The 12,199-nt window shown below is 39.5% G+C and overlaps 1 protein-coding gene across 1 annotated transcript in view; it reads right to left on the minus strand.

Moving 5' to 3' along the window:
• LOC139452254 (telomerase protein component 1-like) overlaps positions 1 to 12,199 on the minus strand; it is a 68,386-nt gene that overhangs the window by 10,417 nt on the left and 45,770 nt on the right. Inside the window, exons 42-48 of the mRNA XM_071233651.1 lie at positions 11,315 to 11,421; positions 10,684 to 10,841; positions 9,599 to 9,698; positions 8,946 to 9,071; positions 7,227 to 7,334; positions 1,754 to 1,904; positions 1,089 to 1,234 (exon numbers count right to left, since the gene is read on the minus strand). Coding sequence (XP_071089752.1) covers positions 1,089 to 1,234; positions 1,754 to 1,904; positions 7,227 to 7,334; positions 8,946 to 9,071; positions 9,599 to 9,698; positions 10,684 to 10,841; positions 11,315 to 11,421 — 896 coding nt within the window. The remainder of the gene's footprint in view (positions 1 to 1,088; positions 1,235 to 1,753; positions 1,905 to 7,226; positions 7,335 to 8,945; positions 9,072 to 9,598; positions 9,699 to 10,683; positions 10,842 to 11,314; positions 11,422 to 12,199) is intronic.

Consider the following 12,199-nt stretch of genomic DNA (forward strand, 5'->3'; position numbering starts at 1 on the left):
GCCATTTGCAATTTGTAATACAGTGAACTACGGTTATAATGAACTCAAAGGGACTATTAATTTTAGTTCGTTATAACCGTAGTTCATTATAAGCATATATACAGCATAACTACAGCATATAGTCGGGACTAAAAAGTTAGTTAGTTATATCTGTTAGTTCGTTATAAGCGCGTTCGTTATAACCATAGTTTACTGTATATCTGAAGCAGAGAATGAAATGATTTGCTTGCTATAGACCATACACAATGGACAATCAGGCTTTAAACCTGGACTTGTGTCAAAATAATTTCTTCAAAAAATATATATGACCGAACAAAGTCAGGCATCGTGAATATTTTTTGGGATATCTTTATGGAATTGTGTGCTCAGTCTTCACGACAAAACATATCACCCAAAATATTCATGACCCTCATGTATTTTATTCAGGACATAAAGAAATTAGAGTGTGCACCACAGTCTGATCGGTGGAACACATATTTTGTTCGGATTGCAAACCTTAAACCCTCTAACTAATAATTAGAGAATAAGTCTTTTTTGAGTATATTTAATTGTTATAAGTTATTGGATCACACCTGTCGATATGTCTTTTTTAAAAATGACATGAACATGATATACATTAATGATGAACTGCATTAAAATTCGAAGATGTAAGTGTTAACTTTTATATACATCCTCTGAAAGAAGGGTTCACATTTCATGGAAGCATTTGACATCATCCACTGATTAATGATATCCCTGAAAGTGGTGGCACTGGTTTCTCACATTGACAGTGAATGATGCTGATGCTGATGCTGACATGTCTTTTGGCATGAAGAAGCTGAAGAGTGAGTGAATGAGTATGGTTTTACATCGCTTTTAGCAATATTCCATGACATACAATGACATCACTGGAACTTCAGTTAGCTTGTCACAAATATGTTTCAAGAAGTTGATACAAAATATATGTTAGGTTCCATCCAATATTAAGGTGATATGCCATGATGTTACTAAAATACTGTTCAAAGACATTCAACCCAACTCATTTACCAAGAAGTCTGGAGTAGAACCTGTCATTACTTTAAGGACGACTATACTGGTCCTGTACTGACCTGCAGGGGTTTCCAGAGTCTCAGAAGACCATCGTCTGCACACGTGGCCACGATCACATCCTGCATCTTGATGTCCGAACGTCCAGACTTCTTGTCAGGTGTATCAATCTCGGGAGCTGCCCAGTCCATTGTCTCCTCCTCTGCTGCTGAAAGATGCATGGAAAGGTCACAGTACTAGAGCCGACCGCTTTCAAGGTCACATAGTAAAATATGTCCCCAGGCAGTGTGACTTTTGACCCAAACAGAGTGGTCCTTTTCTTATGGTATCGCAACAGGATTGGATGACCTAAACTAAATTTATTTACAAGAAATCATGATATATTTTGTATATTCACTCTAATAAAGTGACTGGCAGGGATTTTTCCAGGATTCCACACTAAGGGCCTCTGGCAGCCAAATTGGGAAAAAAATTCATTTGTTTGATCAAATTGGTCAGTAAAATAAAAGTCACCCCTACAAAGCTATAACATTGATAAATATTATACAACCACATAGGAAATTTGGAATTCCAATTTGGAAATTTTTACAGACATTTGCTTCAGGCTTGGGATGGGATACCTGCCTCTGAGCAGGTCAAGATAAACCCCTGAAATGGGCATTCATGAAAACAAACGCCCATTAACATCCCACATTTGATGTGGCTCAGGTCAGTGTAAAATACTTACTGTCCTCCACATCTGCCCCTTGTTTGACCTTGACCACAATGTCACAGCTGTTGACCCTCTGTGTGTGTCCGAGTAGGGTGGTGATCTCAGTGCCCTTGTGTGACCACACCTTTACATGACCATCACTGGACGCTGACACGATACACCCATACTGAAATACATGATACACCGATACTGAAATACATGACACACCCATACTGAAATACATGACACACCCATACTGAAAACACGATACACCCATACTGAAAGACATGATGCATCCATACTGAAATACACGATACACCCATACTGAAATACATGACACACCCATACTGAAATACATGACACACCCAAACTGAAAACATGATACACCCATACTGAAAAACATGGTACACCCATACTGAAATACATGATACACCCATACTGAGAAACATAATACATCCATACTGAAAACACGACACATCCATACTGAAATACATGACACATCCATACTGAAATACATGACACATCCATACTGAAATACATGATACATCCACACTGAAATACAAGACACACCCATACTGAAAACACGATACACCCATACTGAAATACATGATACACCCATACTGAAATACATGATACACCGATACTGAAATACATGATACACCCATACTGAAATACATGACACACCCATACTGAAATACATGACACACCCAAACTGAAAACATGATACACCCATACTGAAAAACATGGTACACCCATACTGAAATACATGATACACCCATACTGAGAAACATAATACATCCATACTGAAAACACGACACATCCATACTGAAATACATGACACATCCATACTGAAATACATGACACATCCATACTGAAATACATGATACATCCACACTGAAATACAAGACACACCCATACTGAAAACACGATACACCCATACTGAAATTCATGATACACCCATACTGAAATACATGATACACCCATACTGAAATACATGATACACCCATACTGAAATACATGACACATCCATACTGAAATACATGACACACCCATACTGAAATACATGACACACCCATACTGAAATACATGACACACCCATACTGAAATACATGACACATCCATACTGAAATACATGATACACCCATACTGAAATACATGACACATCCATACTGAAAACACGATACACCCATACTGAAATACATGACACATCCATACTGAAATACATGACACACCCATACTGAAATACATGACACACCCATACTGAAATACATGACACATCCATACTGAAATACATGACACACCCATACTGAAATACATGACACACCCAAACTGAAATACATGACACATCCATACTGAAATACATGACATACCCATACTGAAATACATGACACACCCATACTGAAATACATGACACACCGATACTGAAATACATGACACACCCATACTGAAATACATGACACATCCATACTGAAATACATGACACACCCAAACTGAAATACATGACACACCCAAACTGAAATACATGACACATCCATACTGAAATACATGACACATCCATACTGAAATACATGACACACCCATACTGAAATACATGACACATCCATACTGAAATACATGACACATCCATACTGAAATACATGACACATCCATACTGAAATACATGACACACCCAAACTGAAATACATGACACACCCAAACTGAAATACATGACACATCCATACTGAAATACATGACACATCCATACTGAAATACATGACACACCCATACTGAAATACATGACACACCCATACTGAAATACATGACACACCCATACTGAAATACATGACACATCCATACTGAAATACATGACACATCCATACTGAAATACATGACACATCCATACTGAAATACATGACACATCCATACTGAAATACATGACACACCCAAACTGAAATACATGACACACCCAAACTGAAATACATGACACATCCATACTGAAATACATGACACATCCATACTGAAATACATGACACATCCATACTGAAATACATGACACACCCAAACTGAAATACATGACACACCCATACTGAAATACATGACACATCCATACTGAAATACATGACACATCCATACTGAAATACATGACACACCCAAACTGAAATACATGACACACCCATACTGAAATACATGATACATCCATACTGAAATACATGACACACCCATACTGAAATACATGACACACCCATACTGAAATACATGACACACCCATACTGAAATACATGACACACCCATACTGAAATACATGACACACCCATACTGAAATACATGACACACCCATACTGAAATACATGACACATCCATACTGAAATACATGACACATCCATACTGAAATACATGACACATCCATACTGAAATACATGACACATCCATACTGAAATACATGACACACCCAAACTGAAATACATGACACACCCAAACTGAAATACATGACACATCCATACTGAAATACATGACACATCCATACTGAAATACATGACACATCCATACTGAAATACATGACACACCCATACTGAAATACATGACACACCCATACTGAAATACATGACACATCCATACTGAAATACATGACACACCCATACTGAAAACATGACACATCCATACTGAAATACATGACACATCCATACTGAAATACATGACACACCCATACTGAAATACATGACACACCCAAACTGAAATACATGACACATCCATACTGAAATACATGACACATCCATACTGAAATACATGACACATCCATACTGAAATACATGACACATCCATACTGAAATACATGACACACCCATACTGAAATACATGACACACCCATACTGAAATACATGACACATCCATACTGAAATACATGACACATCCATACTGAAATACATGACACATCCATACTGAAATACATGACACATCCATACTGAAATACATGACACACCCAAACTGAAATACATGACACACCCAAACTGAAATACATGACACATCCATACTGAAATACATGACACATCCATACTGAAATACATGACACATCCATACTGAAATACATGACACACCCATACTGAAATACATGACACACCCATACTGAAATACATGACACATCCATACTGAAATACATGACACACCCATACTGAAAACATGACACATCCATACTGAAATACATGACACATCCATACTGAAATACATGACACACCCATACTGAAATACATGACACACCCAAACTGAAATACATGACACATCCATACTGAAATACATGACACATCCATACTGAAATACATGACACACCCATACTGAAATACATGACACATCCATACTGAAATACATGACACATCCATACTGAAATACATGACACACCCATACTGAAATACATGACACACCCATACTGAAATACATGACACATCCATACTGAAATACATGACACATCCATACTGAAATACATGACACACCCATACTGAAATACATGACACATCCATACTGAAATACATGACACATCCATACTGAAATACATGACACACCCATACTGAAATACATGACACACCCAAACTGAAATACATGACACATCCATACTGAAATACATGACACACCCATACTGAAATACATGACACATCCATACTGAAATACATGACACATCCATACTGAAATACATGACACACCCATACTGAAATACATGACACACCCATACTGAAATACATGACACATCCATACTGAAATACATGACACATCCATACTGAAATACATGACACACCCATACTGAAATACATGACACATCCATACTGAAATACATGACACATCCATACTGAAATACATGACACACCCATACTGAAATACATGACACATCCATACTGAAATACATGACACACCCATACTGAAATACATGACACACCCATACTGAAATACATGACACATCCATACTGAAATACATGACACACCCATACTGAAATACATGGTACACCCATACTGAAAACATGAAACACCCATACTGAAATACATGACACATCCATACTGAAATACATGACACACCCATACTGAAATACATGACACATCCAAACTGAAATACATGACACACCCATACTGAAATACATGACACACCCATACTGAAATACACGATACACCCATACTGAAATACATGACACACCCATACTGAAATACATGACACATCCATACTGAAATACATGACACATCCATACTGAAATACATGACACATCCATACTGAAATACATGACACACCCATACTGAAATACATGACACACCCATACTGAAATACATGACACACCCATACTGAAATACATGACACATCCATACTGAAATACATGACACATCCATACTGAAAACACGATACACCCATACTGAAATACATGACACATCCATACTGAAATACATGACACACCCATACTGAAATACATGACACACCCATACTGAAATACATGACACATCCATACTGAAATACATGACACATCCATACTGAAAACACGATACACCCATACTGAAATACATGACACATCCATACTGAAATACATGACACATCCATACTGAAAACACGATACACCCATACTGAAATACATGACACATCCATACTGAAATACATGACACACCCATACTGAAATACATGACACACCCAAACTGAAATACATGACACATCCATACTGAAATACATGGTACACCCATACTGAAAACATGAAACACCCATACTGAAATACATGACACATCCATACTGAAATACATGATACACCCAAACTGAAATACATGACACACCCAAACTGAAAACATGATACACCCAAACTGAAAAACATGACACATCCATACTGAAATACATGATACACCCATACTGAAAAACATGGTACACCAATACTGAAAAACATGATACACCCATACTGAAAAACATGGTACACCCATACTGAAAAACATGATACACCCATACTGAAATACATGACACACCCATACTAAAAAACATAATACACCCTCACTGAAAAACATGATACACCCATACTGAAAAACATGGTACACCCATACTGAAAAACATGATACATCCATACTGAAAAACATGATACACCCATACTAAAATACATGATATACCCATACTGAAAAACATGGTACACCCATACTGAAATACATGATACCGATACTGTAATACATGATACACCCATACTGAAATACATGATACACCCATACTGAAAACATGATACACCCATACTGAAATACATGATACACCCATACTGAAATACATGATACACCCATACTGAAATACATGGTACACCCAACGTGAGGTGAATATGTTTACCACTTTGGTGAATCTGGGATTCACCCCATGATTATAGGCTTCAAGCACGTCTAAGGTACATGTCAACTTTACACAGCAAGTTGTGGTGCTTCAGATGACTTAGTCACCTGTGTCCCCCACATAATGTTACAATAAATTCTGTAGCATTTAGCAAGTGCAGCTAAATTTTAAATGCTTAAATACTTTTCCAGTTAGAAAAACAGCCCAGCCTTTTACCTGGAATGCCACGGAGTTGACCGCAGACATGTGACCGGTGAGTTTGTTCTTCTCTGCTCCAGTCTTGACGTCCCAAACCTTCAGGTTGAAATCATTGGAGCCTGTCACCTGGGGAATGAGGGAGTCATCAGAAAGTGGCCACATATGTTGAAGTGCTAACTAGGGGTCCATGTTTGCTTGTTGTTTAATGCCCCCGACTCAGCAATATTCCAGCAACAGAACAGGAGCCTCCAAATAATCTATTCTGGACCAGATAAACCAGTGATTGATATCTGACCAATAATTCTTGATCAATGACAAGTAATCAACGAAGTCGCTGAGCCTAAATACCCAATCATTTAGTTGCCTCAAACAATATGCACAGGTTGACTGAGACGTATTCTAACCCGGAATCCATGAAGACTATACAGCCAATCATTTAGTTGCCTCAAACAATATGCACAGTTTGACTGAGACGTATTCTAACCCGGAATCCATGAAGACTATACAGCCAATCATTTAGTTGCCTCAAACAATATGCACAGTTTGACTGAGACGTATTCTAACCCGGAATCCATGAAGACTATACAGCCAATCATTTAGTTGCCTCAAACAATATGCACAGGTTGACTGAGACGTATTCTAACCCGGAATCCATGAAGACTATACAGCCAATCATTTAGTTGCCTCAAACAATATGCACAGTTTGACTGAGACGTATTCTAACCCGGAATCCATGAAGACTATACAGCCAATCATTTAGTTGCCTCAAACAATATGCACAGTTTGACTGAGACGTATTCTAACCCGGAATCCATGAAGACTATACACCCAATCAATTAGTTGCCTCAAACAATATGCACAGGTTGACTGAGACGTATTCTAACCCGGAATCCATGTAAAGCATACATGGCCAATGTGGAGAAGTGACAAGCTGCTAACTTGCCGACCCATATTGACATGTCAGATTATACATAGATATATATAGATTCTACAACTGTAAGAAGCGAAGAGCAACTGCACTTGAGTTATTTCTCACTACATGTACTGTGTTCCGGACTGTGTTTCTGGAAAAGAACTTGTGCTAAGGGGACACTTGTCAATCTGGGCTGAGGTGCTGCAAGTTTGCCTGCACTACTCCAACATGTGGGAAATGACTTAGTTATTTTTATTTCCTGCCTTAATATCATGTGAAAAGGATTCACCATTTCTTGTTTTTACGAGAAATCACCCTCAGTTTCAATAACATTTCCAGGATTTGAATTCTCCATTTAAAGAAAGTGCAAATGTACCTAGTAAACCTAAATGGATATGCAAATGTTTGTTTGTTTGTTTGTTTATTCTGGCTATATGACTGCAGGTGGTAAATAAACAAGAGTGGACCAGACAATCTAGTGACTGCCAACATGAGCATCAACAAAGTCAGCGAGCATGACCACCTAATCCTGTCAGTCGCCTCTTACAACAAGCATGGGTTGCTGAAGACCAATTCTCTACCTGGATCTTCAAGGATCATGTAATGCCAATGAAGTAAAGGGGGAAATGACGGAATGGGGCGAATAGGTAATGGACCGACAGGTTATGGGTAGGAATGGTGTCTCTTGACTTTAGTCTACAGACATTTCCAAATGATTCCAGTGCCATTTGGTGAGCCATGAGCCAGTATGGTGCCATCTGGAAATGTCTCAAAATGTGGGGCAAATCAGAAAACACAAACTGTTCATCTAGTGACTGTCATACCAGGTAGTCGCCGATGTTGGACCACCTGCAGGAGTTGATCCAGTCGTTGTGGCAGGCGTGAAGCGTCCTCTCCGCCACGGCATCAGGGTCCAGCAGGACTTGGAACATGTCCCAGATCATCACAGACTGAAGGAAGAAATTCCATTGTGAGGTCAACATGTTATGGGAAAAAGTCCTTCTCATAAGCAGTTCCATGGAACCAGCTACCATTTGAGCTCGAACCTATCCTGTTTAAAGCACTTCTCAAGATTAATCTCTTCTGTCAAGCCTATCTCTAGAAACTGTCCAGTGTGTGCTTAGAACAGGCCACAGTGCAAGGAGCGCAATGTTATTATGTTAGATAAAAATGGCAGTGGAGAGGCAGGCAGTGGGATTGGTCTGAGGCCTGTATCATAGTTTGAAGACCCCCCAACCCCCAATTTTATGTATTTTTCTTCATGCACCCCCTCCCCTCCGATACAAGTAACATTATTTCTTGACAAACACAGACACAAACATAAATGACCAGTCCTTCGCTGTGTCTTTTTTCATGTTGCCTTTAATCCATTAATCTCTCTCCGGGGAGATAATGCTTTATCTAACAGTGATATCTCCTGTGGAAGTCAGTTTTGGATGATGAAACAAGGTAGCCAGGGCTATAATGTGTTACTCACAGCATCTCGACTGGCTGTGGCCAGCTTGGTGTGGTTCGAGTTGAAGGAGCAGCTGGTCACTGGGGCAGTGTGACCCTTCAAGGTCGCCATCGGGGAGGGTCTGGAAACACACAGCCAATCCACCATTACCTCATTTAGTCAGTGCATATGTGTCTTCAGTGTATAACTCCTGACATGCCTCGCATTTAGTCTCTGTGCATATGTGTCTTCAGCGTATAGCCCCTGACATGCCTCGGCTGATATTCTCATGATGATCATTAAAGCAAAGGGTTAATCGCGTCAGGTAGTAAAATTATTTGCTTGTCACACAGAAGCACCGGGTTCAATTTCCCACCAAGTGTGAATCCATTTTTGGTGGCACTCAGCAAAAACAGGAGCAGACCCATCAGATGCTCTCTCTTTCCATAGTTTGTTTGTTTGTTTGTTGTTGTTTTTTTTGCTTGTTTGTTCATAAACATTACACTTATTCCAGCTTTATGACAGTAGTATGTAAATAATCGAGTCTGGGCCAGACAATCCAGTGATCGATATCATGAGCATCTACCCAAGTCAGCTTGCCTGCCCACCAAATCCCGTTAGTCATCTCTTATGACAAGCACAGTCGCCTCTTACAGCCAACATGGGTTGCAGGAAACCCATGCTAACCCGGATCTTCACAGGATCTTCTTATCTAAACTTATATGTCCATCTACAGTTGCATGTGTGACTCACAAATTGTTTGGTTTGTTTGTTGTTTACACTGCACTCAGAAATATTCCAGCTATATGACAGTGGTCTGTAAATATTTGACTCTGGACTAGACAATCCAGTGATTGACATCATGAGCATCGATCTATGCAATTGAAATATGATGACATGCATCAACCAAGTCAGCGAGTCTGACCACGTGATCCTGTTAGTCGCCCCTTACGTAGAGCATGGGTTGCTGAAGACTAACTCTAACCCTGATCTTCATGGCATGACTCACAAATGGTAGGTCACAATGACCTAATAATTTAATAAGTTGGCCAATGCCCCATCCTGTCTGACCAATGATGTGGTTTCTATACAAGGACTTCCAACTTGGAGTTGGTGAGCCTCCTTACCTGAGTGCCTTCTTACACTCCCGGGGCGAGCCGAAGATGAGGCAGGTGTAGTCCTCCCCACAGCTGGCCACGTACTTGGCGGTGACCGTCACACACAGCACCGGCATGGTGTGTCCCTCCAGAGATGCTGCTTTGGTGGCCGTGGTTCCGTCCAACATCTACACACAGACCATGTTACAACCATATATCATACCATCGACTATCAAACTGGTGACTCTGTATTGACTTACTGCAATTGGGTCATGATCCTGTACAACTGTGCTACATCGATAGATTGATCAGTTGTTACATTTTAAAGGATGCAAAGTACTGCATCCTTTAGGCATACACATTGAGAATGAAGTATTCAAATCTATTCGGTTGAGAAATACAAATCTATTCGGTTGAAAGTTCAGGGTGTCAGTGGTTGATTTTCTTCCATGTAACATTGAAATCCCCATTGATGACAGACTTGAGGCTTCTTAACATGAGCAGTGGTAGGGCATTAGTACATTCTGTGAAACCAAATGAAGCGTGATATTGTCTCCAGCATGGGACCACCATGTTCACATCTTGTATTTCTGAACAAGATGGAATGAGATGGACCGAGATGGACCGAGATGGACCGAATCAAGCCCTGCCTCCTACTCACCAGCACCATGTTGTCGTCAGCGCCTGTGAAGACGTAGCGTCCGTCCCGACTGTAGGCTAGAGCTCTCATGCCAGCACTGTGATGCTTCACCTCCGCCAGCTGCATGCCTACAGCGTAAACAACGAGGGTCAGGTTTTCATTGTTTGTGACACATTGAGAACCTCACCCGAGTGTCCTTTGATGTCATGTATATCAACACCGGTCGATAAAGGCTTCAAACTCTGAGGCTTGCCGACATTTAGTCTAAAGTGTTGATATATTTGATATCAAAAGACATGAGGGTAACATTCTATTTATCATACAAAATCGTTCTTCCCACTTTTTCAGTTTGTAATAAGTAGTAAGCAGTGTCTTGTGTGCAATAGTCTGCAAAGCATTGTGATGCAATGTAATTTGCAGCAATACCTCCCAGGAGATATCGTGTGATATCTCACCAGAACATTATCTCCTGTGGAAGCCACTTTGGGATGATTACCTATTTAGTTCCTCTCTGTGACCCATGTATTTATCCCATGACACATCTGTTGTTAACATTTCTTGGTTTACAAGCCATGGAAGCCACGACTTTCCTTACAGCATTGATCTCACTTCATCTTTGATAATAATATTTATATTACATCATCAATTGCAATTTATCCTTGATATTATTTATTTCACAATATTTTATTTTTACGTGACAGCTTCGATCTCACTTTATCTTTAATAACATTTATTTTACATCATCAATTGCATTTCATCTTATTATAACATGACAGCATCAATCACACTTCATCGTTGATGATATTTACACATCAGCATCCATCTCAGTTCATCCTTGATAATAGTCACATTACCATCCTAGTCATGTTCTAATTCTAAGGTTCACTCATTCTCCTCGTCCATTAC

This window comes from Haliotis cracherodii, unplaced genomic scaffold (genome assembly GCF_022045235.1).
Source record: "Haliotis cracherodii isolate W230 unplaced genomic scaffold, xgHalCrac1.p SCAF_9, whole genome shotgun sequence".
Taxonomy (NCBI): domain Eukaryota; kingdom Metazoa; phylum Mollusca; class Gastropoda; order Lepetellida; family Haliotidae; genus Haliotis; species Haliotis cracherodii.